Source organism: Aquarana catesbeiana, linkage group LG01 (genome assembly GCF_042186555.1).
Source record: "Aquarana catesbeiana isolate 2022-GZ linkage group LG01, ASM4218655v1, whole genome shotgun sequence".
Classification (NCBI taxonomy): domain Eukaryota; kingdom Metazoa; phylum Chordata; class Amphibia; order Anura; family Ranidae; genus Aquarana; species Aquarana catesbeiana.
In genome coordinates this window covers 733,103,888-733,124,361 of record NC_133324.1, presented here as the reverse complement: position 1 = coordinate 733,124,361, position 20,474 = coordinate 733,103,888, and the positions used below count along the sequence as shown (strand labels likewise).

Genomic DNA, 20,474 nt, shown 5'->3' with positions numbered 1-20,474 from the left:
GTTGTTTTGAAAACTGATCCAGGATTTCTGCCTAAAGTGGCCAGTACATTCCACAGATCCCAGGACGTTGTACTGCCAACCTTTTGTAGTTTGCCAAAGGGCAACCAAGACAGAAAATTTTTAGGTTTTTCTTTTAGATAGGTAGGTAGACATGAGGAGACACGATGAGAATTCTTCTTGTCTACCTTGAGGTCACCAGGGCCTTTAGAAAAACAGACACCTTGTTTGTCCTCCTTTTCAGGAGCACACAAGGGAAAGAGTGCATCTAAAGCCACCTTGGCTAGATAGATAAAGCAAGATATTTCTGAAACTTACAAAATTAGGGAAGTTCCTCAGCCTTTTGTCACTGCACACACAAGAGCCTTGTCTGCGTCTTGGGCTGAGAGGGCTGGAGCCTCACCGGAACAAATTTGCAGGGCTGCCACATGGTCCAGTTTTTCGTACCTTCATTAAACATTATCGCCTGGATCTCCTATTTGCTCAGGAGCAGGCATTTGGTCATAAGGTCCTTCAGGCAGTTGTCCCTCCCTAGACTAGTAAGTTCTGGCTCATCGTCTCATGGCTGTCCTGGAAGACACTTGGAGAGAAGCTGAGTTAGACTTACCGGTAACTCCTTTTCTGAGAGTCTTCCAGGACAGCCGAATTATCACCCGGTTTTGTCTTGAAATTATGTGTATTATGCATATGTTTTACAGGGACGTCCTTCGGTTCTCGAATACTGACATGGGGGTTAACGTGTTTCCTGGTAAGAGGAGCCCTAGGTCTCATGGGCTATCCTGGAAGGCTCTCAGAAAAGGAGTGACCAGTAAGTCTCTAAAGCCTCGTACACATGATCGGATTGTTGGCCAACAGAGCGTCAGACTTTTGTCTGAAGGGCATGTGCCAGGAAATTGTCTTGCATACAAATGGTACACAATTGTTGCCCAACAAACACGAACGTGGTGATGTACTACGTGGAATTTCAGCTCTTAAACACCACCACTTGGGTCCCTTCTGCTAATGTTGTGTTGTGTGAGCATTGATTCTGAGCATGCGTGTTTGTACTTTGGACTTTTGTGTGACGGACTTGTGTACACACGATATGAAAATCTGACAACAGATCGTTGTCCGCCGAAAATTTACTAGCCTGCCATCCAACAATTGTTGGCAGAAAGTTGGACTACAGTTGTCTGATGGAGTGTACTAACGATCAGATTTTAGGCAGTCTGTCATCACACAATTTCCGGACGAAAATCCGATCGTGTATACGAGGATTTACTCAGCTTTTCTGGTCTTACACAGGGTCATGGTGTTTATTGAGTCCTAGTCCTTCCTTCCTAAGCGAGCCCTAGCCTTTTGCCTCAAATGTGACATTTTCCTTCTGTCTGTTTGACTCAATTCATCCTTCCCTTCATTTTTTTTTTTTTTACTGTGCATGTCTATTCTACAGCCACTGCTGACTTTCCTGAGGGTAATCAAAGCTTCAGGTCTGAAGGATTGAGTTCTACCCTTTCCTGTCAAGATGCATGCTACTGGACCTGTGAGAGCTTCTTGGTCTTTTTTGGCATCAAGCAACTCTTTACCAGATATTTAAGGCTGCCAGCTAGTATGCAGGCAGAAGTGCATGGACCTGGATGCACAGGCTCTTCATTGGGGGGCTGTGTACCCCGACCTTCTGTACCTGTAAAAGTAAATGCACACTGAGGGGTTATTTACTAAAACTGCAGAGTGCAATATCGGGTGCAGCTTTGCATACAAACCGATCGGCTTCCAAATTTTTTTGTCAAATCTTAATTGAACAAGCTGAAGTTAGAAGCTGATTGGCTACTATGCACAGCTGCATCGGATTCTGCGTGCTCCAGTTTTAATAATTCTCCATGTGTGTGTGTTTGTGTTTTATATACTGTAACAAATGTATGTGTTAAATCATAACATTCAGTGTATTTTGAAGGGAATGTATAAGACCCCTTTCACACCGAGGGCGTTTTGCAGGCGCTATAGCGTTAAAAATAGTGCCTGCAATCCGCCCTCAAACAGCTGCAGCATTGTCTCCAGTGTGAAAGCCCGAGGGCTTTCACACCGGAGCGCTGCACTGGCAGGACGTCAGGAAAATTCCTGTGAGCAGCTTCTTTGGAGCGGTGTGTTTACCACTCCTCCACCACTGCTCCCCATTGAAATCAATGGAGCAGCGCTGGGATACCGCCGGCAAAGCGCCGCTATTGCGGGCGGTTTTAACCCTTTCTCGGCCGCTAGCGGGGGGTAAAAGTGCCCGGCTAGCGGCCGAAATGCGCCGCTAATCCGACGGTACAACGCAGCTAAAAATAGCGGCGTTTTACTGCCGACGCTATGGGCGGCTCTGTGTGAAAGGGCTCTTATCGGAACTGCTCCTGTTTATATTTTCACATGATGCTAATGCTTTATGAACTTTTTATGTATGAATTTTATTTTTTTACTTTTTTATTTATAAAGAATGGTAGGGAACGATTCCAGAGTGCATATTGTTGGGGGAACAGGTATTCCATGTACTAAATAATTTTTGTGGTTTGCTGCCAGAATTTGGAAAGCCTTGCTTCTGGGAAGACCTGCCGTATCCCGGTTCAAATCAATGAACAAGGACAGCTTGATTGTTTTATAACTTGGTTTGTCCTGCATTTGGATGAGGAACACAATCTGTCAACTGGACCCAGTGAAGAGACTTGCTGGGAGCAAGCAGTCTTCCCTGTTCAGAACCTCCCTGGTAAGTGTGTTTTGTGCTTGTTTTGCAGCCATATATTCCACAGTGAGTTAGAGACCACAGAACCATTCATAGCAATACATTCTCCCAAAGGAAGCTGCAGTCTGCTATTCCTACGTTGCTCATACAGCCACAAACTAGAGCTGATTTTTGGCTAGAACAGAAGCCTATTAATCCAGTAAATTTTTGGATTGTAGGAGAAAAGTATGACACCTGGTAAACCTACACACCCCATGCACATGGGGTCCCTGGTGGGAATGAAAATGTCTCACCCCATCAAGTCCAGAGTACTAGCCATCAAACCAACAAATCTTGTTTTCCAATCTAAAGTAAAATCCCAAGCAAATGTTTTGTATTCTTGTATTTGATGTAGTGGGAAATGATTAGAACTTCTGTTATTTTTTGCTTCACTCCCACTTTCTGCAATTATTAGTGTAACAGATAACGCTATTTGGAGATTTCTTGCTTTCTACTAGTGACAACCATAACATTTTGGAATTTTTCTTTCTGTGACCAGGACAGATAATGAGGGTAAATCTCCCCAGATGAGGAAACAGATGAGAATAAAAATGTGGAAGAGGGTTTGACCCTCCCTAATACAATTAAAACTAGAATTAGCCAATGTTTTATTTATTTATTAGTTTTAGTGGAGAAGGATTAGAACTTCTGTCTGGTTTTACTGCAGTTGGATATTTCTTCAGTTCCTGCTTGGTAAAAAGGTCATCCCCAGGAGAGGAAGTGAGGGGAAATCTCTCCTAACAGCAACACAGATAGAAATAAAATGCTTTTTGTGACCAAAATTAATGGTAATATCTATATAGAATATTCCTTCTGTTAATTTCTCTGTCCTTCCCTTTTTTTTTTTTTTTTATAGCTGATGGCTACTTTGTGAACCCTGGCGATATAGTAGTAGTTGATGTTTCCTGCCCTAACTGCTATTTAAGATTGGACCTCGTCTCCATTGCTAGAGGTGGAAAATTTGATCATGGCACATTTTCTTGTAACATGCTGTCTGGAAATGAGACTGAGCTGTGTGATGCCTTGGCCAGCCTTCATACTAGCAACCAGGAGGACATTGTGCAAGGGCCGTGCATCCTGGATCCTAATGAGATTGCCATCCTAAACAACACTGCATATCACGAGAGCTTCAAGCTAGCCATCTATAAAGTTATATCTTCCCTGGCACCAGGAGACCATTGGGCCAGCATTGGTGCATCATCGCCTGAAGAACATTACTCAGATGCACTTTATGTCCTTGATGTATCTGAAGGATTTTCCATTTTACCCTTAATTGCTGCCCAACTAGGAAAAGTAAAATCATACAGCTCTGTGGAAGAGGAACAACATTGTGTTGCTCTGCAAAAACTGGCAGAAAGGAATGGCCTGGCTAAAGAAAGTTTAGAGTTCTGGCTGAACCAGCTGGATACAGATGATGAAGTCCTACGGAGGCCAAGGTCGGATAAGTTATGGAGTATCATTATTTTAGATGTGGTTGAGCCCTGTGGCCTGATCAGACAAGAGGTGATGGAAAAAACAGCAATAGCAAGGTAACTAAACTTTTTTTTTTTTTTTTTTAAGTTCCCTAGTTAAATGGTGTAGGATATAGAGTATTTGGGAGCTTTTGGATACTGTATTTACATTTTACAGGTCACTTTGTTTTTCTAGATGAAGTCAGGCTGCAGCAGTAAACCCATATTTATATACCCCCTTTCTTTAATAAAATGTAGTGTAGTCCACGTACAAAAAAAAATACTAAAATTATTTTGTGCTTTAGTGTGAAAAAGTGTACATAGAGCAGCACCCACTGAACATCAGAATATTGGATGTCAGAATCCATATACACATACACAGTGAGTATGCATCCACACAAAAGTCCACAAACATCAAGTGAAAAACATTTAGCGATGTGTAATTCTTCTAAAAATAAATAAAATAAATAAAAACAGTAAAGTCCAGAAACAAATGAAAACATTCAACTATGCACTGACTCTGTGACTATATCTTGAAGAGATGACCAAGACACTCGTGCCCTTTACCACAAATAAATAAAGATGGCCAGCCTCTTACCAAATATAAAAAAGATCCCCTCCACAGAGACCAGCCAAACATGTAATTAACAGATTTCCAGACATTCATGAATGGTAATAGCAGGACACCAACTTCCAGTTCCAGTGATTCCAAGGATCAGCATGTCAGATCAGGCTGCATCCGCACTCCTAGAGGAGAACAGAGGCCACACATACTGTAAAACCGCCAAACTGTTTATTTAAAACAATAAGGAGTTCATTAGAGGTAAAAGAGAATACAGCATGTACTGATGCTTCGCCGCTGGCTTCGCGGTGGAAGCACTGACATCACAAGTTAAGCCCCGCCCATCACTGATGTTCTTTACTTGACTTTTATTTGTGTGGATGCGCACTCATTGTGTGTGCGTGTATATTATATTATATTTATTCATGTAGAAGTAATGTATTCCTTTCAGTTGGTGACGGAAGGCTCTTTTGTCAATTAGGCTCCATGCACACTGGCTTAAAAATTGCTGCTTCTATAGGAGTTTTGTGTTCTGCCTGTAGAAGCAGCTCAATGTTATCCTATGTGTCCATGCACATTAGGACGTTAAGAGGCATATTTTAAGCTTCACGTTAGGGGCAAGAAAAGAAAACCATTCTGGTTTGCGTTTCTGATTGGAGCTTTCTGGCAGAAAAAACACTAAACTCTCCTAATCCCGCCTATACATGTGTACAAAAAGGCTACATGTGAGTATTTTTTTTTTTTTTTTTTTTGCCAAGGCAGCTGACGTTTTTTTAAACCAATTGAGCCCTATGATGTTCTACAGACTTAGTGGTGTTCCACCCTAAAAAAAAAAAATAAAAAAAATAAAAAATTCCTGACTGTGCCTAAAAAAAAAAAAAAAAAAAAAAAAAATAAAAAAAAAACATTTGGAAATTTTTTTATTTTTTTTTTTTTACTTACCTCTAAATGCCTGTTGCTAGGGGTCCCTCGTAGTCTGCCTCTTCCAGTGCCTGGGCTGGTGACATCACTTCCCCATCGGCACAGGAAGAGCTCGGCTATGCTATCCCTCCTGTCAATCATCTGGGTCCCAGGTGACTGAGCGGCCAATCATTGCGCGCGGCTCCGCTCGCACATGCGCAGTGGGTGCCAGGCTGTGAAGCCACGGCCCGGCACCCACAGTTGCAATGCCGGCGCCGCTGAACGGAGGGGGAGACGAGCAGGGCTTTGATCCCCCGCATCGCTGGACCCAGGGACAGGTAAGTGTCCAATTAAAAGTCAGCAGCTGCAGTATTTGTAGCTGCTGACTTTTATTTTTTTTTTTCTTTTGATGGGCCCTCCTCTTTAAAGTGGTTGTAAAGCCATAAGGTTTTTCATCTTAATGCATGCAGATGAAAAACTACCTGTGCTGCAGCTCCCCCCAAACCCCCTCCTTTTTCTTACCTGAGCCCGATCCAGCGATGTGCAAGAGCACAGCGGCTCCAGCCATTGTCACTCTCCACATTGGACAGATTGATAGCAGCGAGAGCCATTGGCTCCCGCTGCTGTCAATCGAAAGCTGTTACCCGGGAGTGAGGGGCAGGGCCGAGTGGGTTGTCTGTGTCAATGGACGCAGCAGCAGGACTCGGGAGCGAGCCTGCACAGGTGCCCCCATGGACAGCGGCTTCCATAGGGGCACCCAATGAAGAGGAGGGGCCTGGAGCACCGGCGGGGGACCCCAGAAGAAGAGGATCGGGGCTGCTCTGTGCAAAACCATTGAACAGAGCAGGTAAGTATAGATGTCTTGTTATTTAAAAAAAAATCGAAAAAATAAATGAACATTTACAATCGCTTTAATTTATTGTTGTTTTTTTTTTTTTGTTTTTTTTTTCTTTTGCCAGTTTTTGAAGTGACCAGGAAGTTTTGAACATGCATGCTCTTGGTAATTGAGCATTTTTATCCATCAGTCATTTGAAAAATAAGATCATTCCGCAGTTGGATTAAATCTGCCTATCTGATCTCCTCCAGTTTTTATCTAGTTGTGTGCAGATCTGATGACAGATCTTATTTTAGAGAACTGACTGAATTTCAGTGCTTTGATGTACAGTAAGTCTACGCTGAACTGGGCAGTTAATTAAGAGACAGCCAGACTATTTCCCAGTCAGCATGTGGATGATCAGTCGTGGTCAGATTGTAGTTACTAACTGCTCTGTGTCCCTTCTCATGTAACATGAGTTGTGCATTCATATGATGACAATTTGTGTTGTTTAGTATGGGGTCAGCACTGATTATATATAACTGAGGATATTGTTTTGGTAAAGTACAGCTGTATGCTTTATTTGACAGATATGTTGCTATTCCAAGCTCTATTTTTATTTTATTTTTATTGTAGGTGCTTACTTCAGTCTGGAGGAAAGATATTCCCTCGGGCTATAGTTATATATGGTATGTTGATAGAATCTCACACCTTGCTACAGGAGTGTGCTGTCCAAGGCACAGAGCCTACACTCGGGTTCAATATAGCAGCATTCATTAATCATTTTAAGGTTGGTTATTTTGCCTGTTTACTATATTTCATACCTTTTTACTGTGGTGTGTGTTTTTATTTTTTTTGTTTTTTTTTTTTTTGTTTTTTTTCTGGTTAATTGCAATGCTGGCTATAGTGTAATATGCCTGCATGTTTACCATATCATTACAGTTTCGTTGGCTTAAACACATCTTCACATTTACAGACAAAGCTTCTTCTTGGTGTTTATTTATTTAAACTTTATATGGTTTTGTATAAAAAAAATGTACATATCCACTTATGTCTAATTTTAAGAGAGCTGCAGCAGTATTTATCACATATATTCTATTTTTATGTATATGTGTATATATTCTGCCAGGGCATATTATATCTTGGCCATTTTTCAGAGAATATGAATGATAACACACAAAATTTTCTTTCGCTCATGGTTAGTGTTTGGCTGAAGCCATTTATTATCAACTGTGTTTACTCTTTTTAAATCATAATGGCAACAGAAACTACCCAAATGACCCTGGTCAAAAGTTTACATACCCCAGTTCTTAATACCGTGTATTAACCCCTTTAACATCAATGACAGCTTGAAGTCTTTTGTGGTATTTGTGAATGAGGCTCTTTATCTTCTCAGATGGTAAAGCTGCCCATTCCTCTTGGCACAAAGCCTCCAGTTCCTGTAAATTCTTGGGCTGTCTTGCATGAACTGCACGTTTGAGATCTCCCCAGAGTAGCTCAATGATATTGAGGTCAGGAGACTGAGATTGCCACTCCAGAACCTTCACTTTATTCTGCTGTAGCCAATGACAGGTCAACTTGGCCTTGTGTTTTGGCTTATTGTCATGTTGGAATGTCCAAGTACGTCCCATGCGCAGCTACCTGGCTGATGAATGCAAATGTTCCTACAGTATTTTTTGACCAAATTTCCTGTGCCTTTTTGTAGCTCACACATCCCCAAAACATCAGCAATCCACCTCCGTATCTTTCATCACAGGCCTTGTTGACTCCTCCCCAAATTTAGCATTTATGGTTGTGGCCAAAAAGCTCAATTTTGGTCTCAGTACTCCAAATGACTTTGTGCCAGAAGGTTTGAGGCTTGTTTCTGTGCTGTTTGGCATATTGTAAGCGGTATACTTGGTGGCATTGGCTTTCTTCTGGTGACTTGACCATGCAGCCCATCTTTCTTCACGTTCCTCCATATTGTGCATCTTGAAACAGCCACACCACATGTTTTCAGAGAGTCCTGTATTTCACCTGAAGTTATTTGTGAGTTTTTCTTTGCATCCTGAACAATTTTCCTGCCAGTTGTGGCTGAAATTTTAGTTGGTCTACTTGACCGTGGTTTGGTTTCAACAGAGCCCCTCATTTTCCACTTCTTGATTAGAGTTTCAACACTGCTGATTGGCATTCTCAGTTCCTTAGATATCTTTTTTTATATCCCTTTCCCGTTTTATACAGTTCAACTACCTTTTCCCGCAGATCCTTTAGACAATTCTTTTGCTTTCCCCATGACTCAGAATCCATAAGAACACACACACACACACACACACACACACACACACACACACACACACACACACACACACACACATTACAAGCAAACAGATCATAGGTGTGGATGGTTACCTTTTTTTAGTAGCAATTCAAACCCCTTTGTGTCAACTTGTGTGCATGTTATCAGGCCAAAATCACCAGGGTATGTAAGCTTTTTGAACAGGGTCATTTGGGTAGTTTCTGTTGTCATTATGATTTAAAATTATTAAACACACATATTCTCTGAAAAATAGCCAAGAAATCATAAATTCTGCCAATATAAATAAAATATGTATGTGTATATATACTATATATACCATTTTTCCACCCCCCCCCCCCCCCCCACTTTCCAGTTTTATGGGGTTTTTTTTTGTTTGTTTGTTTACTTTATAGTCTGTCCATGTTCCCCATACTATTGAATCTTCCTGCTTGGCCCTCCCCCTACTACTAAGATATTCCATTCTAGATATATATTCTATTCTTTTGAACCATTCCTTTATGGCGGGTTCTAATATTTTTTTTCCTTGTAATATTTGTATTGTGGAATAAGCACACCCATGGGTCATTTTAAATGTCCTCCCCTGTAATTTCCCTTACATAACATCGTATGTCCTACCAATACTCCTTTTATTTTTGTACATTCTCACCAAATATGGGACTTTTATAATTGCCAAAACTTCACTTGAAATTTATGAAATGAATAATATGCCTTCAAATCAAAGCTCTTTATTTTAGAATGGTGATCTTATTCTGAAGGATTCATATACATTTGAAACCAAGACTGTGGGGTTTATTTACTAAAGGCAAATCCACTGTGCACTCCACGTGCACTTGGAAGTGCAGTCACTGTAGATCTGAAGGGAACATGCAAGGAATATAAAAAAAAAAAAAAAAAAAAAACAGCATTTTTGCTTGCACATAATTGGATGATAGAAATCAGCAGAGCTTCCCCTCATTTCAGAGCTTCAGTGACTGCGCTTCCAAGTGCACTTGCAGTAGACTTGTTGTGCACAGTGGACTTGCCTTTAGTAAATCAACCCGTGTGTGTACTATATGTCCACGTCCTTTGTAAGTAATAACACCAACAGTAATTGTAGTCATAGACTTTGTGTGGCCAAGTATGGAGAAACTGAGTATCATAAAGTTTATTTAAACTCTGTTAAAAACATTACAAAACATATTAAAAAACATTCTACTTAGAGGTTAACAACATGTATAGATTCCAACACCATTCACTTGTAGACTTCAGAAATTCTTCTTCAGGAGTACATGTGAAAGAATCAATGCATTGAAACCCACACTTATTCTTTGTAAAAAGGTACCAAACAATGCAATTAGCTGGAATTAACATCATGTAAATATTGGAGGCGCATCCCAAACAGCCAAGCTGGAAACCATTGCCTCTCAGGTAAGGATACCAATATATGACCAAGAATCATCCGATCTACCCAGCACAATCTTCAAGGCGGGGTTTAAGCTAACAGTCACAGTAACCAAGTAATATCACATCATAAATGAGTATGCAGTGTATCAGGGTATGTAATCAGATAACAGGAGCTCCCGGTCTATGCCCATGACAAGAACAGATCTACATGTCCTGCGATGTTCATATCATTCCAGCATATACTGAAAGATTGGTTGCCTGAATACCTTGGGTTTTGATGCTCACAGGCCCAGAACAAGTTGGTAGCCAGTGAGGTTGGGTCTTCTAATCTACATATTTGTTTTAGGTTAGCGACTCAACGTACTGAAGCCAAAGCATCTGAATGAGAGAGAGGCAACAAGTTATACTTTGATTTACCTGTAAATTGTCATTCTGTATAAAAGTAACAGATATGCTTACCTGCACCAGTCCACGCAAAAAACTGAGGCTAAAATGGGTAAGGTTTAAGGAAGGACATGCCCTCCAAAGCTCACCAGTGTCCAGACACCTGAAAGTACCAGCCTATGAATATACAGCCTTGTGGCCTGACCTGTATGATTAAGTTAAAAAAAAAAAACTTGCAGCATTTTGTATATATACGGGTACATTTAAAGCTTAACTCCAGGCAGATGTTAACACACCATTTAATCAAGCTAGGACTTTTAGAGATAGTTTACAGTAGATTGCACTTTGAAGATCGATCCGCGTTTTGGGTAGCTCTTCAGAGAGCATTTGACAGGTGAGATGTTGGGGTGGTAGAACCGCATCTCAATCACGTGGTTTTTCTGCCCCGAATAGATAGTATAAGTGAGGTCTAAAAATGTATCCTACAGAAAACGAGCACCTGAAGCGCTTGAATCTGTGTTGAGATTTTTGTCCTGTAATCCTCTACACAGCAGCACTCATTGTCCCTGTTGGGGTTGTATTATTTTGCCTAGTGCTGTCCGTCTCCATTTTTAGGCACTGCTGAATCTGCTGACAGCATTGAGGCAGAATTAAACCCCCCTATCCTTTACAACCAAAGAAGCTGCTTCTGTTTGATCTGTAACTGCCATGTGCTGCACATGTGATCAGTTATAACACCAGCCATTTGATGGTTTGACAGAGGACCCAAGCAAATGTGACAGTTATCAACCCTGGCATTCCAGGAATGTAACATTATTATTATTTATTATTTTTTAAACTGAAATTGAAGGCTTTAGTTCTGCTTTATGATTTACTGCTGTTCAGGGGCTCTGGACTTCAGCAAAATGGCAGCCTCCAGCAAGAAGAAACCGGAACAATGCTGGAGGCAATTTACAGCACACACCAATGTTGGTAGCATAAATATTAATGTGGAATGTACAGTGCCTTGAAAAAGTATTTATACCCCTTGACATTTTCCCCATTTTTCCATGTTACAACCAAAAAAATGTAAATGGATTTTATGTAATAGACCAACGCAAAGTGGCACATAATTGTGAAGTGAAAGGAAAACAATACATTTTTTTTTTTGTTTTTTTTTTTTTTTTTTAACAAATATCTGAAAAGTGTGGCGTGCATTTGTATTCAGCCCCCCTGAGTCAATACTTTGTAGAACCACCTTTCACTGCAATTTACAGCTGCAAGTCTCTGTGGGTCAGTCTCTACCAGCTTTGCACATCTAGAGAGTGACCTTTTTGCCCATTCTTCTTTGCAAAATAGCTCAAGCTCTGTCAGATTGAGTGGAGAGCGTCTGTGAGCAGCAATTTAAGTCTTGCCCCAGATTCTCAATTGGATTTAGGTCTGGACTTTGACTGGGCCATTCTAACACATGAATATGCTTTGATCGAAACCATTCCATTGTAGCTCTGGCTGTATATTTAGGGTCGTTGTCCTGCTAGAAGGTGAACCTCTGCCCCAGTCTCATGTCTTTTGCAGATTCTATCAGGCTTTCTTCTAAGATTGCCCTGTATTTGGCGCCATTCATCTTCCCATCAACTCTAACCAGCTTCCCTGTCGAAGAAAAGCTTCCCCACAACATTATACTGCCACCACCATGTTTCATGGTGGGGATGGTGTGTTCAGGGTGATGTACAGTGTTAGTTTTCCACCACACATAACGTTTTGCTTTTGGGCCAAAAAAGTTAAATTTTGGTCTCATCTGACCAGAGCGCCGCCTTCCACATGGCTTCTCATAAACTGCAAACAGGACTTCTTATTGGCTTTCTTTCAACAATGCTTTCTTCTTGCCACTGTTCCATAAAGGACAGATTTGGGGAGTGCACGACTAATAGTTGTCCTGTGGACATGAGCTGTGGATCTTTGCAGCTCCTCCGCAGTTACCATGGGCCTCTTGGCTGCTTCTCTGATTAATACTCTCCTTGCCCGGCCTGTCCGTTTAGGTGGATGGCCATGTTTTGGTAGGTTTGCAGTTGGGTCCATACTCTTTGCATTTTTGCATGAGGCATTGAACAGTGCTCTGTGAGATGTTCAAAGCTTGGGATATTTTTTTTGCAGTGTTTCTTCCTCCCTTCCAACCCCTATTCTATCAGTTTCTCTATATACTTTACAGTTATTTTTTTTTTTTTTTTTTTTTTTTTATAGTCTGTCCATTTTCCCCATACTATTGAATCTTTCTGCTCTCCGGTGACTGGCACTCCTGATTGGCTTTTGGCTGCTGCTGCTGGCAATTACAGCTAGCGAGCCAATTGGGGGATGGAGGAGGTGGGACCGAGCCTCAGCTCCATGCTGTGGGGGCACTCGGCAGGAGCCAGGCGTGCCGCTGTGGGACCCGAGAAGAGGAGGATCTGGGCTGCTCTGTGCAAAGTCCCTGCACAGAGCCGGTAAGTATAACCTGTTTGTTTTTTTGTTTTTTAAAGAAAAAATTTGACTTTTTTTTTTATCCCTTTAAATTAAAAATGACCGATTGTGCCAACCCCCCCCCCATATTTTCAATATCAATGCCAACAGCCAGGATATGCACAACTTTATTTTTGCTTTGCATTTGCCTAGAGTTCATCGTTAAGATAGATGTGGTGCTGTATGTGTAGATTAGCACAATTGTATGTTAGAATACCACTGCAGTCTGTGCTTTAGATGTGGTTTGTTTTCTTTTGCAGGTGCCTGTCCAGGTGTTCTTGAATTTATCCACCCTGCCTTTTGTTTCTCTAAGTGATCCACTAGAACTGCTCAGGCTGGATCTTATGGACCCGTGTTCAAACAACTTCAACTTCGTTAATGAACTAAAGGTGTTGTATTATCTAAAGGTTGCCGCCATTCTTTTATGGCTTTTAGGAATCTTTAGACCCCTTTCACACTAGGACGGCTTTTCAGGCGTTTTAGCACTAAAAATAGCGCCTGAAAAGCACCTCTCGAGCCACCCCAGCGTGAAAGCTGAGTTCTTTGACTCTGGGGCGGTGCGCTTGCAGGACGAGGAAAAAAAAGTCCTGCAAGCGAAAAATCAATCCCATATCTTGGAATTCATTTAACAGCATCTCATTCTGACTTATTCTCAACCAATTATCCTCCTGTATTAAGACAGATCACAAATCTAATAAAACAATGGTCGCAACTTCCTTTATCCTGGATGGGGAAGATTAATGCAATCAAAATGACTATTCTACCCAAATTGCTTTATCTATTCAGAGTCCTCCCTATTCCAATTCCTTCCTATTTTTTGAGAATAGTACAAAAAAGAGCAACTTCGTTTATATGGGGCTCTTCTAAACCACGTATACCTATATACACACACTACATCTTCCCAAAAATAAAGGAGGCCTGGGATACCCTAATTTTACTAACTACTACAGAGCAGCACATTTGGCCAGTCTGTCCAAATACCATGCAAAACAGGAAATCCCATTATGGGTATTTATAGAGGCTTCAGAAAATGACCCTCTATTAATATCAAATTTATTATGGCTTGATCCTAAAGACCGCTTTAAAATTCATAATCCCATAACTAAACACTTCTTATCTCTCTGGGATAAACTAAAAACCAAATATCAGTTACAATCTCCACACAATCCTCTCCTTTCTTTTATCAGAAATCCGGCCTTTTATCCGGCATGGATCTACCCAAATTCTTTTAAAGCTTGGACAACATCAGGCATTCAGACACTAAATGACTTCATAGCATCTAAATCATTCCTTTCATTCCCATCGCTTAGAGAAAAATATGATCTACCAAACTCTGAGATATTTAGATATCTCCAAATCAAAAATTTCTATACACCATTCCTAAAGGGGGATACATCATTATCCCAATTATCCATTTTTGAATCAATCTGTACAAAAGATCCATTTGCTAAAGGTACAATTTCATCACTTTATAATCAATTATATGGAGTAGCAAATCTTAATAGACCCTCTTACGTTCAGAGGTGGGAGGAGGACCTGGGACGAACTTTAGAAGACACGGACTGGTCTAACATATGGCTCACATCTAAGTCATCTTCACCCAACATCTTGGCACTGGAGACAAATTATAAAGTCCTAACTCGCTGGTACCTTGTACCCGCTAGAGTGGCAAAATATTCACCTAATACCTCAGCTCTTTGTTTTCGAGGATGCCCAGAAATAGGCACATATTTACACATATGGTGGACGTGCCCAGTAATCCAAACCTTCTGGAAGGAAGTCTTCGTGATTGCATCTAAAATATTTAAAAAAATAATACAACCAGATCCATATTTAACTTTACTTAATCTAAAACCGGAATGGTTAACACTCTCTCAATTCAAACTAATGATCCAACTAATAACGGCTGCAAAACAAACAGTGGCCAAGGCATGGAAATCTCCTACATTGGTACTAGCAGAAACAATTCACAGAATGAATAATACAATGTCCCATGCTAAGATGGTAGCCATCGATCAAAATCAAATTCCAAAATTTGAAAAACTTTGGCATCCTTGGATAAAACAACAGTTCCTGTCAAACTTCAATGACTCTGTCCTGTTGCCATGGTAACAGATTAAATGACTTACAGAGACACTCATTCTAAGGCTTCAAAGAGAACTAAAAAGAATAATAAACTGACGAGCGGGACAACCTTGTGGACCATACCTCTACCTTTCAACCCTTTTTCTTCTTTCTCTTTCCTTTTCTCCACCTTACGATTAAAGCTCATTATCAGAATTTATTTGACCTATATACACTCTACTTGTAAACAATATGTATAGTAGGTATAAATCATTTAAATACCTACAAAAGTAACTAAGGAAATTATATATATATCTTTAATTTAGGTTTACGTGAACCCAATGTTTAATATTTGAAATTTCATGATATTTACCTATATAAACCCTACTGTAAAACAATGAGCTTACTTTATAGATCCTTGTAAACTTACTTTATGTATCTTTATAACATTGTATACTCAATAAACTTCTTTTGACAAGGAAAAAAGTCCTGCAAGCAACATCTTTGGGGCGGTTTGGGAGCGGTGTATACACTGCTCCTAAACCGCCCCTGCCATTGAAATCAAAGGGCAGTTCTGCTGAAGCACCTGCAAAGTGCTTCGGCAGTGGCGCTTTTAACCCTTTCTTCGGAAGCTAGGGGGAGTTAAAAGCGCCCCGCTAGCAGCCGAAAAAATCGCCGCTAAAACTAACAGAGCTTTACCGCTGACGCCCCAATGTTTCTGGTTTAGAGGATAAAATATAAATATATATATAATGCCCCTGTTTCCCTGTGGTCACACGTCATAAGTCATGCGTGCATATGTAAACAGTGCTCACACCACACGTGAGGTGTCACTGCAAATGTCAGTGAGAGCATTCATTTGAATTTCTTTGTAACTTAAAACTGGTAGCCTAAAAAGGCTTTTAAAGTGTCGCCTATGGATAATTTAATGTACTGTAGTTTATTGCTCTTCCACGGGCGTGTACAATTTTAACATATGACATGTTAGTTATTAATATACTCAGCGCAACATCCTTTTTTTAAACTTTACCCAAAAATTGTATTATATTGTGCTTGTGGGCACTAAAATTCATTAAAGTGTATTTTTTGCTAAAAATTTGCATTTTAAAAATGTTTACGTAACTCGAGTGACGTAAAACTATTTGCATAAACCATCATTTTAATCTCCAGGGCCTCTGCTTAAAAAAAAAATATATACAGTGGGGACGGAAAGTATTCAGACCCCCTTAAATTTTTCACTCTTTGTTATATTGCAGCCATTTGCTAAAATCATTTAAGTTCATTTTTTCCTCATTAATGTACACACAGCACCCCATATTGACAGAAAAACACAGAGTTGACATTTTTGCAGATTTATAAAAAAATAAAAACTGAAAGTATTCAGACCCTTTGCTCAGTATTTAGTAGAAGCACCCTTTTGATCTAATACAGCCATGAGTCTTTTTGGGAAAAATGCAACAAGTTTTTCACACCTGGATTTGGGGATCCTCTGCCATTCCTCCTTGCAGATCCTCTCCAGTTCTGTCAGGTTGGATGGTAAACGTTGGTGGACAGCCATTTTTAGGTCTCTCCAGAGATGCTCAATTGGGTTTAAGTCAGGGCTCTGGTTGGGCCATTCAGGAACAGTCACGGAGTTGTTGTGAAGCCACTCCTTCGTTATTTTAGCTGTGTGCTTGGGGTCATTGTCTTGTTGGAAGGTAAACCTTTGGCCCAGTCTGAGGTCCTGAGCACTCTGGAGAAGGTTTTCGTCCAGGATATCCCTGTACTTGGCCGCATTCATCTTTCCCTCGATTGCAACCAGTCGTCCTGTCCCTGCAGCTGAAAAACACCCCCACAGCATGATGCTGCCACCACCATGCTTCACTGTTGGGACTGTATTGGACAGGTGATGAGCAGTGCCTGGTTTTCCCACATACCGCTTCGAATTAAGGCCAAAATGTTCTATCTTGGTCTCATCAGACCAGAGAATCTTATTTCTCACCAAACTCCATGCGGGTTTTCATGTGTCTTGCACTGAGGAGAGGCTTCCGTCGGGCCACTCTGCCATAAAGCCCCGACTGGTGGAGGGCTGCAGTGATGGTTGACTTTCTACAACTTTCTCCCATCTCCTGACTGCATCTCTGGAGCTCAGCCACAGTGATCTTTGGGTTGTTCTTTACCTCTCTCACCAAGGCTCTTCTCCCCCGATAGCTCAGTTTGGCCGGACAGCCAGCTCTAGGAAGGGTTCTGGTCGTCCCAAACGTCTTCCATTTAAGGATTATGGAGGTCACTGTGCTCTTAAGAACCTTAAGTGCAGCAGAATTTTTTTTTTTTTTTGTAACCTTGGCCAGATCTGTGGCTTGCCACAATTCTGTCTCTGAGCTCTTCAGGCAGTTCCTTTTGACCTCATGATTCTCATTTGCTCTGACATGCACTGTGAGCTGTAAGGTCTTATATAGACAGGTGTGTGGCTTTCCTAATCAAGTCCAATCAGTATAATAAAACACAGCCGGACTCAAATGAAGGTGTAGAACCATCTCAAGGATGATCAGAAGAAATGGACAGCACCTGAGTTAAATATATGAGTGTCACAGCAAAGGGTCTGAATACTTAGGACCATGTGATATTTCAGTTTTTCTTTTTTAATAAATCTGCAAAAATGTCAACAATTCTGTGTTTTTCTGTCAATATGGGGTTCTGTGTGTACATTAATGAGGAAAAAAAATGAAGTTAAATGATTTTAGCAAATGGCTGCAATATAACAAAGAGTGAAAAATGTAATACTTTCCGTCCTGACTGTATATTGTATATAAAATATTTAAGTAATTTTTTTTGAAGAAAATGTTTTTACATGTATGAGAGAAATGTCAGATTTGGCCTGATTGCTAGTGCTTAAAGAAACTGTTGCCAAATATAAACTGTTCAACTTACCAACTCCTTGCTGCGTATTCATTGAACAAAAATTGACTTCAAGATTAAGGCCTCATGCACACTGGACGTTTTTTGACGTTTTTACAGCAGCTGTTTTTGGCTTTTAAACATTTTTTTTTCTACAGTCATTAAACTCTCCATGTTATCCTATGTGTCCATGCACACATAGGCTGTTATGAGCAGTTTTGGGCAGTGGCGTTTTTTGAGCAGTAAAAAAAAAACAAAACTAGTGGGTTCTGAGAGACGTTTTTCAGCTGTAAAAACGCTCTAATGCCGATAAAGTGTTAAACATTTTTGATCCATTGAAAATTAAAAAAAAAAAAAAAACGCTGAAAAACTCACTGGAAAGCTACTGACGTTTTTATAACGTTATTTTAACATCCAGTGTGCATGAGGCCTAACGCCCATTGTTGTTTTTTTTTTTTCTCAAAAAAAAAAAAAAAAATCTCCTCTGGGTGATCTATATACATTGCAACGATTTTAACAAACTTTGTTGCAGAGTTCTTATTTCTTTTGGATACTGATTGTGAATGGGGGTGATTTTTTTTTTTTTTTCCCCCCATTATTTTTTAGCTGATGTATTTGCAGTGCTCCAATGAGGAAAACTGCTAGCTCTGCACTCACTACAGCACTGGGCTGTGGAGGGGGAAGGAGCGGCTGGCTCAGTCACCACAGAGGATCACTGAACCAGCTGCTGGCTAGGCATCTGTGGATCCTGACCATATGATCAAGATCCTTTTCAGAGCCTGGACCAGCTCTATGATGTCAGATGACAGCACGCTTTAGCCCTCTGTTGGCTGAAAACGGGTCACAGAGCAGAACTAAGTGCACTCCTGTGACTTACAGGAAAAGTATAGCCAAAAAAGCTTTGGCTATATGCAATCACCACATCTAATAAGCGTAAGCTTCAATATATTGCATTTTTGTTCTTGGGTTTAGTTATACTTCAAATTTTATAGCTAACGAAGAAATTGCTGCTTATGAGTTTACACGCTATGTAAATTGAATATGTTTGTCTTGCTGTAGGTCAAAGTTTGTAAATCGGGACAAGTGACAGCCATTCCCTTTTGGTATCATCTCCACCTTGATGAAGACATTAGCTTGGACACCTCCCACGAGTCATCACATTGGAAACAAGCTGCCTTTGTCCTGGAGAGTCCTCTTCATGTGGGACAAGGAGAGGAGCTCCTCCTTGGAGTGCATTTCCAGAACAGCAATGTCAGCATGACTTTGAAACGGCTTCAGCAATAACAATTTACATATGGCTCCATGTAGTTGTGTTTGTATTATTCCTGGGAATTTTATGGTAGAATGTATATATTTTCACTTTTCAAAACCGTTCTGCAAAAATGTGTTTTCTTGGAATAATGCTAACTGTATATTTTTAAATAATGGTCGCTTAAAAAAAAAAAAAAAGTAACATATAATTTAAGACCAGTTTGTCTGTGTTAAATATTTTCTGGTCTGTTTTATAAATAACTTGGCTGAACAGAATTTTTTTTAACTCATAGTTATGAGAAATTTGTACTGTAAAAGTAGATGAGGGTTAACTTTATATTAGATTATATGAGCTTTAAAATGTCAGTTTTTTCACACTGTTATTTAATCCAAGGATGAATGTGCTCAAGTGTATGTCCTGTGCAGACATTTGAGATCAATACTCAGCCTGCTGTGCATTGCTCCAGGTACTGGCTTGGAAACCACGCGTGGCCATTCAGGAGAGTAGATTCCCTTTTTTGGTTGGTTCATCAACAGCTTTGCCTGGCAGAAGAAGACAAAAGTTCTCAAGGAAGAACCTTATGTAAAAGTGTGATAAAGACTTAAAACATTTCTAAATCCCAAATCAAAAATGTAACTCTTTACAACTTACCAGTCCATAGATGTGATGGATGGTTTACTTTACCTTTTCTAAGGATTTTTTTTTTTTCTCACCTGGTGATCCTGCCTGTAATACACTTTCCCTGTCCTAGGCTGACAGTGCTCACTCTACTGTATCTATGTAGGAGCAGTGCTGGAAAAGCTGACATTGATTTCAGTTTAGTAAATAGAAAATTACAAGAAGCTTGAATAACTGAAGTGTTCTTAAGCATACATGGTACGATTGTTGACCAAGCGTCTGATTTTTTTGTCAAAAGGGCATGTGCCAGGATCTTGTCTTGCATACTAATGTTACACAATTGTCGTACTATGAGGAATTTCAGCTCTTGAGCGCCACCCTTTAGGCCCCTTCTGCTAATTTTGTGTTTGGTGAGCATTGATTCCGAGCATGCGTGTTTGTACTTTCGACTTTTGTGTGACGGATTTGTGTACTGACCATACGAAAATCTGACGTCAAACCGTTGTCTGCCAAAAATGTATTAGTCTGTCATCCAACATTTGTTGGCCGAAAGCTGGACAACAATTGTCGAAAGGAGCGTACTAACGGTAAGATTTTAGGATAACAGACAATCCCCTGCCAACAATCGAACAGTGTGTATGAGGCTTTAGTCTGAAAGAAAAAAAAA

The 20,474-nt window shown here is 40.4% G+C and overlaps 1 protein-coding gene across 5 annotated transcripts in view; it reads left to right on the top strand.

Annotated features, from left to right (window-relative positions):
- The window catches only part of PRMT9 (protein arginine methyltransferase 9), a 54,385-nt gene extending 34,983 nt beyond the window's left edge, over positions 1-19,402 (top strand). For all 5 annotated transcript variants that reach the window (XM_073604798.1, XM_073604783.1, XM_073604790.1 and 2 more), the window contains 5 exons: positions 2,533-2,716; positions 3,588-4,260; positions 7,095-7,248; positions 13,257-13,385; positions 18,997-19,402. In XM_073604798.1, the coding sequence (XP_073460899.1) occupies positions 2,533-2,716; positions 3,588-4,260; positions 7,095-7,248; positions 13,257-13,385; positions 18,997-19,221 (1,365 nt within the window). In that variant the 3' untranslated portion in view covers positions 19,222-19,402. The remainder of the gene's footprint in view (positions 1-2,532; positions 2,717-3,587; positions 4,261-7,094; positions 7,249-13,256; positions 13,386-18,996) is intronic.
- The last annotated feature ends 1,072 nt before the right edge of the window (positions 19,403-20,474 follow it).